Here is a 19,748-nt window from a genome sequence, read left to right as displayed (position 1 = left end):
TAAATGAATGGCTGTAACCCGAGGTCTTTCTGTACAGAGCTATTGCAGCCAGGTTATTGAAAATCCAAGCAGGAACGAGAGATCTTCTCCAATATTTTGGAAATAATATTTCTTAAATTTTGGAAAAAAAATTGATGCAGTTGTCTCCGCTACAAATTTCCGAACTTTCAGTCACAAATTGACTTCCGTGGACCTTACTTCATACTTAAGTGGTCAGTAGAGGGGGGCGTACATAAGTGCACTAATGTGCCTATCGTCCCTGTTATTGTATTTTTATTCTCTTCTTCTTGCTCTCGTTTTGGTTTGACAAATTCCAATAAATAAATATATAAATAATAATAATAAATGCCCCTCCCACCTCGCTCACGAGTAGACTGGAAGCCCCGCCTCTCAATTTAAATATCCGCAATAGCTTTAGAATGATTTCGGCAATCTGGGTTAATTTTCTATCCACCCACAGCTGGGTTTTCACTCCACGTTTAACCAGGTCAGTGGAAGTGCGGGGCGCAATGTTGGCACCGCTGAAGTGAGATTCATTTTGAACTTGGCTTAGGGATTGGGGGTGTCTTATTGTGCCACCCAATACCTTTAGATAATTGGGGGGGTGTTGTGTTTTTCAACTAGCTGGTGCAGATCCTGAAAATGCATTCCTTCTGGAACCAAGTTTAAAATGAGTATACAGGCAGTTCTTAACTTACGACAGTTCGCTTAGTAACTCTATCTATCTCTCTGTCTCTCTGTCTCTGCCTCAATTTCTCTCTCTCTCTGTGTCTCAATCTCTCTGTCTCTGTCTCTCTGTCTCTCTCTCTCTGTCTCTCTCTCTCTGTATCTCTCTCTCTGTATCTCTGTGTGTGTGTGTCTCTCTGTTTCTCTCTGTCTCTACCTCTTTCTTTCTCTCTCTGTCTCTGTCTCTCTTTCTCTCTCTCTTTCTCAATCTCTCTCTCTCTCTCTCTTTCTCTCTCTCTCTCTCTCTCTGTATCTCTGTGTGTGTGTGTCTCTCTCTCTGTTTCTCTGTCTCTGTCTCTGTCTCTTTCTTTCTCTCTCTGTCTCTCTCTTTCTCAATCTCTCTGTCTCCCTCTCTTTCTCTCTCTGTCTCTCTCTCTGTGTTTCTCTCTGTCTCTCTGTCTCTGTCTCTTTCTCTCTCTCGCTCTCTCCCTCTCTGTATCTCTCTGTGTTTCTCTCTCTCTTTCTATTTCTCTCTGTCTCTGTCTCTTTCTTTCTCTCTGTCTCTGTCTCTCTTCTCAATCTCTCTGTCTCCCTCTCTCTCTCTCTGTCTCTCTCTGTCTCTCTCTCTGTGTTTCTCTCTGTCTGTCTCTGTCTCTTTCTCTCTCTCTCTCTCTCTCTCTCTCTCTCTCTCTCTGTATCTCTCTGTGTGTGTGTGTGTGTCTCTCTCTGTTTCTCTGTCTCTGTCTCTTTCTTTCTCTCTCTGTCTCTGTCTCTGTCTCTCTCTTTCTCAATCTCTCTCTCTCTCTCTGTATCTCTGTGTCTCTCTCTCTCTCTCTGTTTCTCTGTCTCTGTCTCTTTCTCTCTCTGTCTCTGTCTCTGTCTCTCTCTTTCTCAATCTGTCTCCCTCTCTTTCTCTCTCTCTCTCTTTCTCTCTCTCTCTCTCTCTCTCTGTATCTCTCTGTGTTTCTCTCTCTCTTTCTATTTCTCTCTGTCTCTGTCTCTGTCTCTTTCTTTCTCTCTATCTCGCTCTCTGTCTCTTTCTCTCTCTCTGTATCTCTCTCTGTGTGTGTGTCTCTCTCTCTGTTTCTCTGTCTCTGTCTCTTTCTCTCTCTGTCTGTCTCTGTCTCTCTTTCTCTCTCTCTTTCTCAATCTCTCTGTCTCTCTCTCTTTCTCTCTCTCTGTATCTCTCTGTGTGTCTCTCTCTCTCTCTCTCTGTTTCTCTCTGTCTCTGTCTCTTTCTTTTTCTCTCTCTCTCTCTGTCTCTCTCTTTCTCAATCTCTCTGTCTCCCTCTCTTTCTCTCTCTCTCTCTCTCTCTGTATCTCTCTGTGTCTCTCTCTCTCTCTGTTTCTCTCTGCCTCTGTCTCTGTCTCTTTCTTTCTCTCTCTCTCTCTCTGTGTCTCTCTTTCTCTCTCTCTTCTAACTGTTTGAAGTTACAACAGCGCTGAAAAAAGCGGCCGGTGGCTGTTTTTTTCACACTTAACAACTGTTACATCATCCCCGTGGTTACGTGATCGAAATACGGACACTCATCAACTGACTCGTATTTACGATGGTTGCACTGTCCTGGGATCCCCTTTTGCGACCTTCTGAAAGCAAAGTCAAAGGGGGATGCCACTTAACAACCAGGTTACTAACTTAACAACTGCAGTGGCTCACTTAACAACTGTGGCATAGTAACAGGTCGTAACATAGCAATAGCACTTAGACTTATATACCGCTTCCCAGTGCTTCCCAGCCCTCTCTAAGCGGTTTACAGAGTCAGCCTATTGCCGCCCAACCATCTGGGTCCTCGTTTTACCGACCTCGGAAGGACAGAAGGCTGAGTCGACCTTGAGCCTGGTGAGACTTGAACTGCCAAACTTCTGGGCAGCTGGCAGTCAGCAGAAGAGGCCTGCAGTACCGCACTCTAACCACTGCGCCACCTCGGCTCATGCAGCAAAACTCCCTTAACAAATGTCTTGCTTAACAACAGAAATGTTGGGGGCTCAATGGCGGTCGTAAATCGAGGACCACCTGTAGAATCCTGATTCCCCACCTTAAAATTGGAGGCGTTCTCGCTGTCTCCCCTTGCGTTAAATATCACCTTCTTCCAAATTGGAGGCGAAACGGCTGATTCTTAATTTTCCTGCCTGCCCTAACCGGTGAACCGCAGAGCCCGTCGTTCGTTCCCCTTGACCGGTTGAGACCAAGCCAGCTGGGTGAAGCATCACTGCGCTTGGCCATGGCCGCTCTCCCTGGACTTCTTGATCTGCTTTTCCGACCGTTCAGTTTGCCAGGCGATGTGCCACCTTACCGGACCTTTGCCCGCGATGACTGGAAAAGCAAATAATCAACCCAGTTCTGTGGCCTGGGCATCCCACCCAAATTTTCACAGCTTAGGGTTTGGGTTCGCCTTTTGAAGGATTGATGGCGGCTTGTAATTGGAGAGGGAGTCGAGCTGGAGACGGCTCAACCCACAGCCCTGGACTGGCCGAACTCTTGTCCTATAAAACATCCTTCAATTTCGGCAATTAGAAAATCAAAGACGGCTTGGGGTGGGAAGAGAACTGTGGGGCAGCCATGGTCGGAGGCAAAGGGAATAGCAGGCTAGGGCCTTCCCCCGCCAGACAGCTGGGTTTTTGGAAAAAGAGTCCAGTCCTTATGAAGCACGATAGGCCACGTGACAGGTAGTTCTCGACTTAGAACCGTTCGTTCAAAGTCACAATGGCACTGACAAAAATGACTGACTGAAAAAAGTGAGATCTCTCTCTTTCTCTGTCTCATCTATGTCTGTCTGTCTATTTATCGTCTATCTTATATATCTCTTATCTTATCTATCATCTACTTTTTATAATCTAATATATTTATCATCTATCTCTCTATCATCTATCCATCGTATTTATCATCCCTCTATCATCTATCTATCTATCTATCTATCTATCTATCTATCTATCTATCTATCTATCTATCTATCTTTTTATCTATCATCTATCTCTATCTATCGGTATCTATCTATCAGTATATCTATCTATCTACTGTGTTTCCTTGAAAATAAGACCCTATCTTATTTTTTTTGAACAATTGGGCTTATTATCAGGGGATGTCTTATTTTGAGGGAAACAGTATCTATCCATCCATCCGTCTGTCCATCTGCCACCTATCTATCATCTTTCTATCTTATCCATCATCTATCTATCTATCTATCTATCTATCTATCTATCTATCTATCTATCTATCTACCTACCTACCTACCTACCTACCTACCTACCTACCTACCTATCTATCTATCTATCTATCTATCTATCTATCTATCTATCTATCTATCTATCTATCTATCCATCCGTCCATCGGTCACGTATTTATCATCTATCTATCTTATCTATCATCCCTCTATCATCTATCTATCTATCTATCTATCTATCTATCTATCTATCTATCCGTCCATCTACCTGTCACCTATCATCTATCTATCTATCTATCATCTATCTTATCTATCATCCCTTTATCATCTATTTATTCTATCTATCTATCTATCTATCTATCTATCTGTCTGTCTGTCTGTCTGTCTGTCTGTCTGTCTGTCTGTCTGTCTATCTACCTACCTACCTACCTACCAACCATCTATCCCCTCTCTTCCCTCACTCCCATCCGCTCTCATCTATCCTCCCCCTCCCTCCCTCCCTCCCATTTCATTGCTTTGTTTTATTTCATTTCAACTTCACTTCACTGGAAAAAGTTGCCGAATCATTTGCAGGTTTCAAGCCTGCAGTGAAATCAGTTGACACAGATGATACTCTGAAGTGTTGCTTGCCCAAAAGTGGAAAATTAAACCAGGGATCTTAACGGTGAAATTGACTAAGAGCTTCTGAAATTAAAAGATCCACTTTCCCCCAGCATGGGGAGGGACACAATGTAATGGATTAAAAATGGGTGGTGGAGGGGGGAATCGGGGAACTCCCAGAATTCCCCCGGTCAGTATGCTTTCAAGTGTCTGGACTTCAACTCCCAGAATGCCCTAGTCACCATGCTTTAAAAGGAGTGGAATTCTGGGAGCCTGAAATCCACCCATCTTAAAGTTACCAAGATTAAGAAACACTTCTTTAAAACAATAATGTTTAACAAAAATTGCCCAAACCACAAAAAGAAGAAGAACATATACACCCTATGAGAACATCGGTTGTGGATGGATAGGTCCAATGTCATTTTACAAGAGGTGAAAGAAACACTTTTCTAGATTTTTAATGCTCTACAATCATGGCCAAAATTGTGAAAACCTTTCGGGAAAAGTGTATTTTCTAAAACCTAGCTAATAACACCACTTTTTTTTTTTTTTGAGCACTACCATAAAATTATATCTCAGTGGAAAGATCATTTAATCAAGAATGTAATGCAATAACTTTTATGAAGGATTTGCTATTAGAATAGCAGTTACAATATAAAGAAGAAAAGCGAAACACGTAGAAAACAAGATATAGAAAAATTATCACCATAGAAAAAATAAGATATACAAAAATTATCCCCATATCAGTTAATTCTTCGTTGGGTAACCTTTAGCATGAATTACGGCCTTACAACGTCTTCCCATGGAGTGAACTAAGTCTTTGAGTTCTGCAGCTGTTATCAAGTGAAACCAAGATTGAATGATGGCTTCTATTAACTGGGTTTTATTGCTGGATCACTAAGTTCTGACTAACCAGTTTCTTTAGTCAGCTGCATAGATTTTCAATTGGGTGAAGGTCTGAGTTATTCCCAAGCCATTCCAGCAGTGGAATAGGATTATCTTGAAACTGCAAAACAAAAAAAAATGGTGTTATTAGCCATCAAAATATACTTTTCCCAAAAGGTTTCCACAATTTTGGCCACTACTGAATATGACATGGCCACAGAAGCACCTAGATTTCCCCACAAGGAGCTGGAATCGACCACTTCCTTCTGCAAAATAAGATCTGGTATATTTCTTGGCGGAGTGTGGTGGTGGGGGATAGATATAGAGGGCTGCCCCATTGGGGGTTTTCTCTGAGGAAAAATACAGCCAATTTTCAGTGACACTCAATCACTCCGCCATCTTGTTTATCTCTTGCCCAATGACGCAATATTAAGTTCATTTTCCAGTTCACTTGTTTCTTATTCCATTCGTAACCTCTCTGGCTATCCACAACGCTGGGGAGGAAATTTCCCTCGCAGTAACATTTTAACTAGCCCGGCTGAAGTTTTATATAAAGCCGGATGGGCCTTCCCCCCACCAAAGTGTAGGGCTAGAAGGATAGTTGTTGGGACAACAGCAGAAAAGTTGCAGAATTGAGGTTGCCTCAATTGATTTGACTGGCCCCCGGGAGCTGTCCATTGTTTTGCTAGCTATCAAATTATAAATTTCCAGAAACCGACACCACCCGTCTCGTCTTTCTGTGACACCATGACGTTTGCCGATATTTTGGACAATGTGGGAGGAATGGGCCGCTTCCAAAGGATGATGGTCAGTTTCCTAGCCATCCCACTGTTGATGCTGGCCAGTCAAAACCTCTTGCAAAACTTTACCGCCGGCATCCCCGAGCATCACTGCCAAATCCGCATCGCGTCCAACGCCACTCGTCAAGGCAACGGCACCATGGGGAATTTGGGAGCCGAACAGCTCCTCAGGATCTCCATCCCGACGGGCGCGAACCGACGGCCCGAGCAATGCCGGCGTTTCGCAGCCCCGCAGTGGCGGTTCCTGGACCCGAATGCGACTCTCAGCAACAAGACGGTATTCGAGACCGAAGCCTGTGAAGATGGATGGACTTACGACCGGAGCGTGTTCAGCAACACGATTGTCAGTGAGGTGAGACAGAACCTCTTTTTCGATTTTAAAGGGATGAGAAAAGTTTAAATAGCTTACAGCAGTCTTTAGGAACTTTAAGATGGGTGGACTTCCAGTCCCAGAATCCCCCATCCTGCATGTTTTAAGATGGGTGGACTTCAACTCCCAGAATTCCCCAACCAACATGTTTTAAGATGGGTGGACTTCAACTCCCAGAATCTCCCAGCCAGCATGCTTTAAGGTGTCTGGGCTTCAACTCCCAGAATCCCCCAGTTGGATGTTTTAAGATGGGCGGACTTCAACTCCCAGAATCCCCCAGCCAGCATGCTTTAAGGTGTCTGGGCTTCAACTCCCAGAATCCCCCAGTTGGATGTTTTAAGATGGGCGGACTTCAACTCCCAGAATCCCCCAGCCAGCATTTCATGAGGCTTGAGATTAGGTGGGACCTGCAAAAATTCTCAATGGTTTTGGTTTTCTCTTCCCTGCAACCTTCCTTCCCCAAAATTATTTTCCAGTGGAATCTAGTGTGCGAATCTCGGTCCCTGAGGCAAATGGCTCAGTCCCTTTACATGGCTGGCGTGTTGATTGGCTCGCTCCTAATCGGAAATCTCTCGGACAGGTGAGCGGTGAGAGGCAGCGTGGTATAGGGGTTAGTGTTTTGGACTAGGAGTGGGTATGTAATGGCATGTGGGGTAGGCCTTGGGAGGCAGGCAGAGAGATTGTTGCCAAGGGAGCAAGTCAAAAAGAGGCAGTTGAGCCCTCAACTGCATAATGGATGGAGAAAGAGGCTCAGAAGGGACTCTCCCCAGTTTCTCAAGATGTAAAGGAGAGGCGGAGGGGGGGAGAATCTAGATCTATGGAAAAAGTTCAGAATGTGTCAGGTTGTGAAAGGATATGTGGAGAAGACCTTGAGAGAAGGAGCAAAGAGACCTTGTCAGATAAGAGACAGCATAACCCTCAGATGTATAACAGGCAGGGTCACAAGAGACCCTCCCTAGTTTCTAAAGCTGTAAAGAATGGGGGCAGGGAATCTAGAACTATAGAAAGAGTTCAGTGTGTGTGCAAGGATATGGGGGGAAGACCTTGGGAGATGGAACAGAGAGACCCTACCTAGGATCCAGCATAGATCTCAGATGTATAACAGGCAGGACAAGAGGCTCAGAAGGGACCCTCCCTAGTTTCTCAGGCTGTAAAGGAGATGCTATAATAGTATATGGCAGTTATGGTTAACCTTTTTGGTGCCGAGTGCCCAATGTATGCTTGTGTGCACGCAAATGCACGTGTGTGTGCCAGAACCCCCAAAATGCAATGCGAGCTCCCCCCGGACATGCGCCCAGCCCTCCTGTGCATGTGCCCCCCCCCCCCCGGGTGCAGATCTAAACGTCACTATGATGTCTGTTTCTTACAGGTTTGGCAGGAGATCCCTGATCATTTGGTGCTACCTGCAGATGGGGGTGGCCGGAGCTGGCACGGCCTTTGTGCCCAACTTCACTATTTATTGTGTCCTCCGTTTTCTGTGTGGCATGGCGATGTCCGGCATTTCCCTCAACTCAGTTTCTCTCTGTGAGTCTCGAACGTCTCTGTCTTCCCCACCGGTCAAAGCCCCTAAATCAGGGATGGCAAAACTTTTTGGCACCGAGTGCCCAAACCGGAACATGCGAACATGCGCAGGCATGCATGTGCGCGTGCGCCTAAGCACCGGAAACCCAAAGACCAGCTGGCCGGTGTGTTTTCAGCCCATTTTTGGGCCGTTTTCAGGCTGGTTTTGGGCCGTTTTCAGGTTGTTTTTGTATTGTTTCCAGGCCATTTTTCGGGCCATTTTCAGGCTGTTTTTGTATTGTTTCCAGGCCATTTTTGGGCCGCTTTCAGGCTGTTTTGGGATTGTTTTCAGGCTGTTTTCAGGCCATTTTTTGGGCCATTTTCAGGCTGTTTTTAGGCCATTTTTGGGCCGTTTTCAGGCTGTTTTGGGGTTGTTTTCAGGCTGTTTTTGCGCCGTTTTCAGGCCACTTTTGGGCCATTTTCAGGCTGTTTTTAGGCCATTTTTCGGGCCGTTTTCAGGCTGTTTTTGGGTTGTTTTCAGGCCATTTTTCGGGCTGTTTTCAGGCTGTTTTTGGATTGTTTTCAGGCCATTTTGGGGCCATTTTTGGGCTGTTTTCAGGCCATTTTTCGGGCCGTTTTCAGGCTGTTTTTGGGTTGTTTTCAGGCCATTTTTCGGGCTGTTTTCAGGCTGTTTTTGGATTGTTTTCAGGCCATTTTGGGGCCATTTTTGGGCTGTTTTCAGGCCATTTTTCGGGTTGTTTTCAGGCCGGACTGACTTAACAACCATGTGACTAACTTAAGAACTGCAGGGACTCACTTAACAAAGGTGCCAAGGAAGTTCGTAAAACGAAGGCAAACTCGCTTAGCGGCTGTCTCGCTTAGTGACGGTAGTTTTGTGGTCATCAGTCGAGGACTGCCTGCAGTATTTTACGCTGCGTCTTTTTTTTTACAGGCATGGAATGGATTCCCAGCAAATACCGGGCCATCGTTGGCACGATCAACGGTTACAGCTACACAGCCGGGCAGTTCATCCTGGCTGGCATGGCGTATCTCATCCGCGACTGGCGCTGGCTGCAGCTGGCCGTCTCCCTCCCTTACTTTGTCTTCTTCCTCTACTCCTGGTAGGTTCCCACTGGAAGCTTTCAAGGAGAGACCGGACAGCCATCGGTCAGAAATGGTGTCGGGTCTCCTGCTTGGGCGGGGGGTTGGACTAGATGACCTCCAAGGTCCCTTCCAATTCTGTTCATCTGTTAGGTTGGTAGAGTCAAAAAAACGCCTTCTATTTTCCTCACTGGCATAGTTTTCATTTTTAGGAATGGGCAGGGGGATTTTTTTACTGTTTTATTCTTTTCTTGGTTTTGATTCTTTTATTTTATTTTATTTTATTTTATTGGATGATCCCACCACAACCATGCCAGAAGTACATGGCTAACTAACTTCTTTAGATATCGAATTATAACATCTATCCCATTGCGATTCTATGGCTCCATATTATTTATTTATTTATTTATTTTATTATTTATTTATTATTTAAATTTTTATACCGCCCTTCTCCCGAAGGACTCAGGGCGGTTCACAGCCAGATAAAAAATACACAGTAATACAATATAAATACGATTAAAATACAATTAAAAAACTTATTAAATTGGCCAAGATTAAAAATTTAGGATAAAAACCCATTAAAAACCCATAAATTTAAAACTAACCCAGTCCAGCGCAGATGAATAAGTGAGTTTTAAGCTCGTGACGAAAGGTTCGGAGGTCCGGAAGTTAATTTAATGTTTTATTTCCTATATTGTGTTTTCTCTCTCTCTCTCCAATTCTCCCTCCCTCCCTCCATGTATGTGTGTATGAGTGTGTATGAGTGTGTATGTGTGTGTATTTATATCTATATCTATCTCTCTACCTCTCTACCTCTATCTCTTTATCTATCTCTTTATATATATATATCTTTATCTATCTTTCTATCTATCTATCTCTTTATCTCTCTCTCTCTCTCTCTCTCTCTCTATATATATATATATATATATATATATATATTATCTCTCTCTCTCTATTATCTCTCTCTCTCTCTCTCTCTCTCTCTCTCTCTATTTCTCCCTCCTTCTTTCTATCTCTCTTTACCTCTCTCTCTCTCTCTATATATATATATATCTTTATCTATCTATTATCTCTATCTCTTTATCTCTATCTATCTAGCATATCTATCTATCATATCTATCCATCCATCTATGTATCTATCTATCTATGTATCTATCTATCTATCTATCTATCTATGTATCTATCCATCCATCTATGTATCTATCTATCTATCTATCTATCTATCTATCTATCTATCTATCTATCTATCTATCTATCTATCTAACTTATATTTGTATGCCAGTGATGGGATGAACTCTATGCTAAATCAGCTAAAATAAAAATTGTTTAAATGGTTTATATTTTTATATATATATTTATATTTGGCCTTTTATTGATTCTTTTTCTCAGCTTTATTTTCTTCCCAAATTTACTTCATTAAAGATGCTTATATGTTATTACATGATCTTTATTTCTTATTTTAGGTTTTAAACTCTCTTTTTTTATTCTTGATATAATTTACGCTTTGTTTTATTATTTATCTTTCTTTTATTTTTAATCCTCCCTTTTTCAAAATGTTTATAAGTAACTCTTGGTGGCCAACATATCCAATATGCCTTCCTCCTCCTATTTTTCCACACAATAACAACAACCCTGTGAGGTGGGTTGGCCAGAGAGAGAGAGAGAGAGGGAGAGAGAGAGGGAGGGAGGGAGGGAGGGAGGGAGGGAGGGAGGGAGCGAGAGAGAGCAATTGGCTGAAAGTCACCCAATTGGCTTTCATGGTTAAGGCGGGACTAGAACTCACCGTCTCTAAACCAGGATTAGAACTCACAGCCAGATCTCCAACGACCTTTTAAGAAAGTTGCAAATTCCCGTCTCCCAATTCTCTGCCATCCATCCGGATCCCTCCGCTCACTCTTAAATTCCCATCCTCTTTTCTGAGGCCCAGCTTTAACCACTAGGTCTCAGGGCTACCTGAGAGCTACAAAAAACACCTCCTTGACTGCAGGTTTTTTGTCGAATCTGCCCGCTGGCTGGCCATTTCGGGGAACGAGGAGAAGGCGGTGAGAGGGCTGAAGAAGGCAGCCTGGATTAATGGGAAGAAGGAAGAAGGGAATAAACTCAGCGTGGAGGTACGAGGCCCCGTTATTCCACTTGAAATCCTCCCCCACCCACCCACCCTTTTTTTCCCCTTTTTTTTTGCAAAATGCAAAAATGGGATATTCTGAATTTTCAAAGGCCAGGGTGTGAATTTTTAGGGGAGATGATGGCCCTATGATGCAGTGCATAAGAGCACCAGCGTGCTTACCATCCCTGTCCTAATGTTCCCTTTAATTGAATTCATTTTATGTATTCAATTCATGCTTATACTTATATATATTATCTAATATGCACTCGACAAAATAAATAAATAAATAAATAAATAAATAAATAAATAAATGAATGAATGAATGAATGAATGAATGAATGAATGAATGAATGAATGAATCAAGAAGGGTATAGTTTCCAGGAAACTATAATAAACGTAATCCATATTTAATTTTAAGAGGGACATGGTGGCTCAGTGGCTAAGAAGCTGAGCTTGTCGATCGAAAGGTTGGCAGTTCAGCGGTTTGAATCCTTAGTGCCACATAACAGGGTGAGCTCCCATTACATGTCCCAGCTTCTGCCAACCTAGCAGTTCGAAAGCACGTAAAAAATGCAAGTAGAAAAAATAGGGACCACCTTTGGTGGGAAGAGAACAGCATTCCGTGCGCCTTTGGCGTTGAGTCATGCCGGCCACAGGACCACGGAGACGTCTTTGGACAGCGCTGACTCTTCCACTTTGAAACGGAGACGGACATCGCCCCCTAGAGTCAGGAACGACTAGCACATATGTGCGACGGGAACCTTTACCTTTATCTTATTTAATTTTACATATTCTAACAGCAGCCAGGATTGTATATGCATAATACTGGAAAAACGTAGAAACCCCTTCAGATGATAATATAATCCCGAAAAAATTTGCAATGTGCAGAAATGGATAGGTTAACTCTAAAAATCAAAGAAAAAGAAGATTTGGACGTTTGCAAAAGGGGACCGCGTGACCCCGCGACACTGCAACCGTCATAAATATGAGCCAGTTGTCAAAGTGGCTGAATTTTAATCACGTGACCAGGGAGATATTGCAATGGTTGTAAGTGTGGAAAACGGTCCTAAGTTGCTTTTTAAGGGCCTTCGTAACTTTTGAGTGGTCCCAAAATGAATGATTGTAAGTCGAGAACTAGCTGTAAATCTATCCAGGATGGTATAAGGACTCCTACATTGGGCATGAGGTTGGACTAGAGAACCTTTATATGATTATATGATCATTATATGATTTTGTGATTGTATCAGCTCTCTTGCACTCCGGAGGAAGGTTTCCCCAATCTTCTAGAAGAGCAAACAACAAAGACATTATGATAGGATAGCAGCAGTGGTGGGATTCAGCTGGTTCGGGCCGGTTCGGGCGAACCGGTAGTTAAATTGCTGGCTGGCCCCGCCCCTTCCAGGACTCCGCACGTGTCCAATTTTGGCTCCCTGGTAAGTGCAGGGAAGCCTCCTAGGCCCAAAATGGGGCATGGGAGGCATTGCATCCCCCCTGCTGCCCGTTTTCACTCCCAAGGGGTGCGGGAGGCCCGAGTGCTGCCTGTCACACCCTCTGGCCACGGCCACCATGGCCACGCCCACTCAGCCGGTTGTTAGGGCAGAGAACCGGTTGTTAAATTATTTGAATCCCACCACCGGATAGCAAGACCTTCAGGCAAACGCTTTGCCGATTCTCGTTCCAAGAATCAATCCCCCCCCCCCCCAATTTTCCCAGTTCATCCAGGGGACGGACAAAATCTTCCACTCACCTGTTGAGTTGTCTTCTCCTTCTCCGCAGGTTTTGAAAGGCAGCATGCGGGCAGAGGGTTCTTCCACCAAATCCAGACACAGTATGGCCGACTTGGTGCGGACGCCGGGAATGCGTAGAATTTCCTTTGGGGTCAGCTTTTTTTGGTAAGAGACGCTTTGCTTTTTTTCGGAATGGCGGTTTGCTTTTCTTTTTATTCTCCAAAGCCCCTGAGGGCAAAACAAGAAGCAACAGATGGAAACTAATCGAAGAATAGAATAGAATAGAATAGAATAGAATAGAATAGAATAGAATAGAATTTTTTATTGGCCAAGTGTGATTGGACACACAAGGAATTTGTCTTGGTGCATATGCTCTCAGTGTACATACATCAAGGAGAGAAGCAACTTAGAATGAAGGAGGAATTTCCTGACGGTGAGAACAATTCATCAGTAGAACAGCCTGCCACTAGACGTTGTGGGATTGCTCCATCACTGGAGGTTTTTAAGAAGAGACCTGACAGCCACTTGTCTGATATGGTTATACAGCAGGGGTCAGCAACCTGCAGCTCCAGAGCCGCATGCAGCTCTTTGGGCCCTCTGCTGTGGCTCCCTGTCAGGTGATCCCACCACTGGCTGGCTTTTTTAACAACTGGTTCTCTGCCCTAATGGCCAGCTGGTTAGGCATAGCTGGGGGGGGGTCATGTGACTGGTAGAAGTGAGTGACATTGAGTTGGCCATGCCCACCCAGGTTTTGTAGCTCCCGGGGTTTTCTTTTCTGTGGGAAGTGGGTCCAAATGGCTCTTTGAGTATTTAAAGTTGCAGACCCCTGGTATAGAGTCTTTTGTTTGAGCAGGGGGTTGGATTAGAAGACCGTCAAGATCCCATCCAGCTCTTTTTTGATTGATTGATTGATTGATTGACAGTGAGAACCATCAACCAGTGGAACGACCTTGCCTCTAGAGCGTTTGGGGGTGCTCCATCATTGGAGATTTTCAAAAATGCTGGACAGCTATTTGACTCGGATGGTTTAAAGTCTCCTGCCTTGAGCAAGGGCTGGACTAGAAGACCTCCAAGGTCCCTTCGAGCCCAATTATTCTATGATTCCTAGGGGAAAAGGGATCCAGATTTTTTTCCAGAAAATAATGGCTTTTTTGCAGGGTGGAGGGTCAAGCTTTCCAATCCTCTCCTCCCATTCTAGGTTTGCCACCAGCTTCGCTTATTATGGGCTGGCCATGGACCTGCAGAATTTCAATTTCAACATCTACCTGGCCCAGCTGGTGTTTGGGATCGTCGACATTCCTTCCAAGTTTGTCTCCGTGATAACCATCATGTATGTGGGCCGGCGGTTCTCCCAAGCGCTCTCGCTGATCATGGCTGGGATGTGCATCTTAGCCAACATCTTTGTGCCGCATGGTAAGGCTACCACCAGGAGTAGACAGGTTGGCTTCCCAACCGTGGGGCTCCTTTGACAACTTCGATGATTCCCTGAACACAAGCGGCAAGGAAAGTCATCGTATGGGACATAAAAAAAAACAAAACCCACTTGACAAATTTCTCACTTAGCAACATACATCCTGGGCTCATTTGTGGCCGTAAATTGGGGACTGCCTGTATTCATTTCAATTGATTTTAAAGGCGTAAACTCCTAACATTGAGAGCAATCAACCAATGGAACAACTTGCCTGCAGAAGCTGGGAGAGCTTCATCCTTGGAGGCTTTCAAGATGAGATTGGACAATCATTTGTCTGAAATGGTATAGGTTCTCCTGCTTGAGTAGGGGGTTGGACTAGAAGACCTTCAAGGTCCCTTCCAACTCTATTTGTACGTTCTATGTTCTAACACCAATCATATTTCAAATACCAGTCAAGGGCAGGAGCAACGGCCTTATTTAATTCAGCTTGTGCAAAAAAATTTGATAAACAGAGGCACAGAATCAAGATCACGTGAAGTATTAGTGCCGCTTTATAAAACCAGGGTTGGGGCTGCTGGGGGTTCGCAGGGGTTCGGGAGAACCTCTAGCTAAGATTCTGTGCAGTTTGGAGAACCGCCAAATCCCATTTCTGGCTGGTCCCACCCGCCCCTCCCAGGAGTCCCCACGCAGCCCGTTTTGGATGCAGGTAAGAAGGGTGTGCGCGGAGGCTTGGGGAAGGCAAAAAAACAGGCCTACCAGAAGTTTGGGAAGGCTGGAAATGGGCCCGTTTCCCGCCTTCGGAGGGCCTCCGGAGCCTGGGGAGGCCATTTTTGCCCTCCTGGAGGCTAGAGGAAAACCTCCGGAGCCCAGGGAGGGCAAAAATGGCCCCCTCCCCATCGTGGTGAAGGAGGCCAACTAGGCCACGCCCATCATGGCCACGCCCACCCAGCAACCAGGCAGACAACCCCTTGCTAACATTTTTGAAGCTCACCCCTCTGAGTAAGACCCCCACCTGGAATGCTGCGACCAATTTTTGGTCACCGTATTACAAAAATTATTTTACAGGGGCCGTATTACAGGGGCCTCTGGTGGTGCAACAGGCTAATGCAGCTTATTATTAACAGCAACTGCTTGCAATATTGCAGGTTCAAGTCCCACCAGGCCCAAGGTTGACTCAGCCTTCCATCCTTTATAAGGTAGGTAAAATGAGGACCCAGATTGTTGGGGGGCAATAAGTTGACTGTATATAGTATACAAATGGATGAAGACTATTGCTTGACATAGTGTAAGCCGCCCTGAGTCTTCGGAGAAGGGCGGGATATAAATGCAAAAAAAAAAAAAAGGATGTTGCGACCTTGGAAAAAATTCAGCGAAGAGCAACTAAGATGATCCTGGAGACTAAAACATATGAAGAATGGCTGCAGGATGTGAGTTTGGCTCAGGGGTGAAATGCTCCCGGTTCGAATCGGATCACCCGAACCGGTAGCAATCTTGGCTGGTGGTTCGGAGAACCGGTAGCAATCGCGGTGCGAGGCTGCGCCCACCCGCCCAGCTGTCGTTACTTCCTGGTTTTTTTTATTATTATTATTTTTTTATTTGAATTTATATCCCGCCCTTCTCCGAAGACTCAGGGCGGCTTACATTGTGTAAGGCAATAGTCTCATCCTATTTGTATATATATATATACAAAGTCAACTTATTGCCCCCCCAACAATCTGGGTCCTCATTTTACCTACCTTATAAAGGATGGAAGGCTGAGTCAACCTTGGGCCTGGTGGGACTCGAGCCTGCAGTAATTGTAATTGCAGGCAGCTGTGTGTTAATAACAGGCTGCATTAGCCTGGTGAGCCACTTCCCAGCCCAGGAAGTAGTGTGTTTTGTACCCTCTGTGCATGCGCAGGAAGGTTTTGCGCACGCGCAGAGAGTGTGGCGCGTGCACTTCCAAACCGGTAAGGAAAGTAAGTAGATTTCACCCCTGGTTTGGCTAGTCTAGAGAAACGAAGGACTGGGGGAAGGGGGCATGATAGCAGCATTCTAGTATTTCAGGGGCTGCCCCAAAGAAGAGGGAGTCAAGCTATTCTCCAAAGCACCTGAGGGCAGGACAATAAGCAATGGATGGAAACTAATCAAGGAGAGAAGCAACCTGGAATTAAGGAGAAATTTCCTAACAGTGAAGACAATTAACCAGTGGAACAGCTTGCCACCAGAAATCGTGCGTGCTCCATCACTGGAGTTTTTTAAGAAGCAGGGGGCTGGACTAGAAGACCTCCAAGGTCCCTTCCAGCTCTATTATATTCTGATTTTCCAAGACAGAAGCTATCAAAATGAAGACATTTACAATTTCCAAAGGCAGCTTCCCTTTTTTAAGGTACCCCTTTAGGGGCAAATGTAAAAGTGGAATTTTTAAAAGTAATTTCCCACCAGCTCAGTTACTTCCAGTGCAACAAATACTGTTCTTCCCTGAAACCAAAGTCGAAATGTTGTCCCTGATTGTGAGTTTCTCGTCTCCTTAGATTTGAGCACTCTGAGGATGATTTTTGCCGTCGTTGGCAAAGGCTCTTTGGCTGCTTCGTTCAATTGTGCCTACCTCTTTTCCGGAGAGCTTTTCCCGACCATAATCAGGTGGGTAAAACCAGGCTCATCAACCTTTTCTCCAAAGCACCCAAAGGCAGGACAAGAAACAAAGGGATCGAAATATATCAAGGAGAAAAGCAACCTAGAACTAAGGAGGAATTTCCTGACGGTGAGGACAATTCGTCAGTGGAACGGCTTGCCACCAGAAGTTGTGAGTGCTCCGTCACTGGAGGCTTTGAAGAAGAGACTGGATAGCCATTTGTCTGGAATGGTATAGTCCGGGTGTCAGCAACCTGTGGCTCCAGAGCTGCATGCAGCTCTTTGAGCCCTCTGCTGTGGCTCCCTGTCAGGTGATCCCACCACTGGCTGGCCCCACCCCTCACCCTCTCCTCCCAGTCACTCCTTGCCTGGCCTGAGAAGGTAAGAGTGACGGCGGAGGATGGAGAAGCTGCCGGGGCAGATAGAGATAGATAGAAATAGATAGAAATAGATACATAGATAGATATAGAGATAGAGAGAGAGAGAGAGAGAGAGAGAGAGAGAGAGAGAGAGAGAGAGAGAGAGAGAGATATAGAGATAGATAGATAGAGATAGATAGATAGAGATAGATAGATAGATAGATAGATAGATAGATAGATAGAGATAGAGATAGAGATAGATAGATAGATAGAGATAGAGATAGAGATAGATAGATAGATAGATAGATAGATAGATAGATAGATATAGAGATAGATAGAGATAGATAAATAGATAGATAGAGATAGATATAGAGATAGATAGATAGAGATAGATAGAGATAGAGATATATAGAGATAGAGATAGATATAGAGATAGATAGATATATAGATAGAGATAGATAGATAGAGATAGATAAATAGAGATAGAGAGAGATAAATAGATAGAGATAGAGATAGAGATAGAGATAGATAAATAGAGATAGAGATAGATAGAGATAGAGATAGATAGAGATAGATAGAGATATAGAGAGAGGGGGAGAGAGAGAGACATAGAAAGATAAAGAGATGGGGGGAGGGGGGAAGAGAGAGATATCAAAAGGTTTTTGTGGTTCCCGGTGTTTTTTAACAACCAATGCTCTGCCCTAATGACCGGCTCGGTAGGCGTGGCTAGGGGGGTCATGTGACCGGTGGAAGTGAGTGATGTTGAATTGGCCACTCCCACCTAGGTTTTTGTGGCTCCCGGTGTTTTCTTTTCTGTGGGAACTGGGTCCAAATGGCTCTTGGGAGTGTTTAAGGTTGCCGACCCCTGGTTCTAGTGTCTCCTGCTAGAGCAGGGGTTGGACTAGAAGACCTCCAAGGACCAAAAGCAGGATGGAAGCTTTGATGGGAGACTCTTTTGACCAGGCTGCACCCGATCCCTTCCAAAGAAGGGCTGGAAAAGCCAAGTCAGTCCTGATTCAAAGGGGCTTCAAACGAAGGCTTAATGTATCCTTTCTCTCTTAACAGGCAATCTGGGATGGGCCTGGGGGGCACCATGGCTCGGATCGGGAGCATGGCGGCCCCCTTGGTCAAGATGAGCGGGGAGTTTTTCCCACCGCTGCCCCTGATCATCTACGGCGCGGCCCCCATCCTGTCAGGCATCGTCACCTGCTTCCTTCCGGAGACTCGGAACGTGCCGTTGCCAGAGACGATCGAGCAAGTCGAACGACGGTGGGTACCGAACAGGTTTCTCTGATACACGGGAAAAGTTGCTGGGGAGAAGAAAGCGGTTGGGGGCTTACCAGATAGGAAGGAGTGACTTTTGTGGGGGGGGGAAGAGAGGAAATGGGTGGTGGCAGGGGTGAAATGCTCCCGGTTCGGACCGGATCGCCTGATCCGGTAGCGATGGCGGTGGGTGGTTCGGAGAACTGGTAGCAAAAATCCCTGCCCTTCCCCCCACCCCATGCCCAGCTGAGCCGCGCAATCATCAGAGGTTTTATTTTTTTTACTTTTAAAAGCATTCGGCCGAAAAAATGCTTTTAAAAGTAAAAAAAACAGCCTCTGATGATCGCGAGGCTCAGCTAGGATCGTCAGAACCTTTTAAAAGCATTTTTTTCTACAACCTCTTCGGCCGATAAATATGAGCAAGTTGCTGGCTGGGGAATTCTGGGAGTTGAAGTCCACCACTCTTCAAGGGGCCAAGTTTGGACATCCCTGACATAGATTAACAGAGTTGGAAGGGACCTTGTAGGTCATCTAGGTCAGGGGTCTCCAACCTCGGCAACTTTAAGACTTGTGGACTTCAGCTCCCAGAGTTGAAAGCTGGCTGAGGAACTCTGGAAGTTGAAGTCCACAAGTCTTAAAGTTGCCAAGGTTGGAGACCCCTGATCTAAGTTGAGGAACATTCTATTAGCTCTTGTCATCTCTGATGGTTTCTCCTTCTTATGAATTATTTCTCTCCAACCTTTTCTTCTCAAGATCAAAACCCAACGAAGACGACGAACTGCAACTGAAGGTTCTCCTGACCTCGGACAAATCTGAGCAGATCAAAGATGGATGCTAAGGGGCAAAAATCAGACCTTCCTCACCTCCCCCTCCTCCCAGCATCATCTTAGCATCTTATTCCCTATCACCAGCACTAGGTCCTCTTTTTCTGGGACATCTCAAACGGGTTGCCGACGAGACCTCACCAGAATAAACTTCTGAAGGAGGAGATCGGTTGAACCTGAAACTTGTGAATGATCTTGTAGAAAATCCAGTCGTGGCTTAGAAACACAATATTTGCGTGCCGGAGAAGAAAACTATGGCCAACCTCTGCAGATTATACGAGACTTGAATGATATCCAGGTTTTATATGCCTGTAAAGTGAGACCCATTATCTATATATAGATATATATATTTACTGACAAA

General features: G+C 44.9%; 1 protein-coding gene and 1 long non-coding RNA gene across 2 annotated transcripts; one reads left to right on the top strand and one right to left on the bottom strand.

Moving 5' to 3' along the window:
• Positions 1 to 5,095: 5,095 nt before the first annotated feature.
• On the bottom strand, positions 5,096 to 11,823 carry LOC131186475 (uncharacterized). Its single transcript, XR_009152375.1, has 3 exons — positions 11,787 to 11,823; positions 10,867 to 11,148; positions 5,096 to 5,433 (listed from the first exon to the last, which is right to left on the bottom strand). It is a non-coding gene; the product is annotated as an uncharacterized LOC131186475 (long non-coding RNA).
• Positions 6,060 to 18,691, top strand: LOC131186472 (solute carrier family 22 member 6-A-like). Its single transcript, XM_058160080.1, has 9 exons — positions 6,060 to 6,464; positions 6,959 to 7,062; positions 7,852 to 8,006; positions 8,935 to 9,103; positions 11,071 to 11,194; positions 12,967 to 13,082; positions 14,116 to 14,330; positions 16,842 to 16,950; positions 18,366 to 18,691. The coding sequence occupies exons 1-9, from the start codon at positions 6,060 to 6,062 to the stop codon at positions 18,592 to 18,594; spliced, it is 1,626 nt and encodes a 541-aa protein (XP_058016063.1). The 3' UTR covers positions 18,595 to 18,691.
• Positions 18,692 to 19,748: the final 1,057 nt, after the last annotated feature.

The sequence above is a fragment of the Ahaetulla prasina genome, chromosome 17 (assembly GCF_028640845.1).
Source record: "Ahaetulla prasina isolate Xishuangbanna chromosome 17, ASM2864084v1, whole genome shotgun sequence".
NCBI classification, from domain to species: Eukaryota; Metazoa; Chordata; class Lepidosauria; order Squamata; family Colubridae; genus Ahaetulla; species Ahaetulla prasina.
This window is presented reverse-complemented; position numbering and strand designations above follow the sequence as displayed.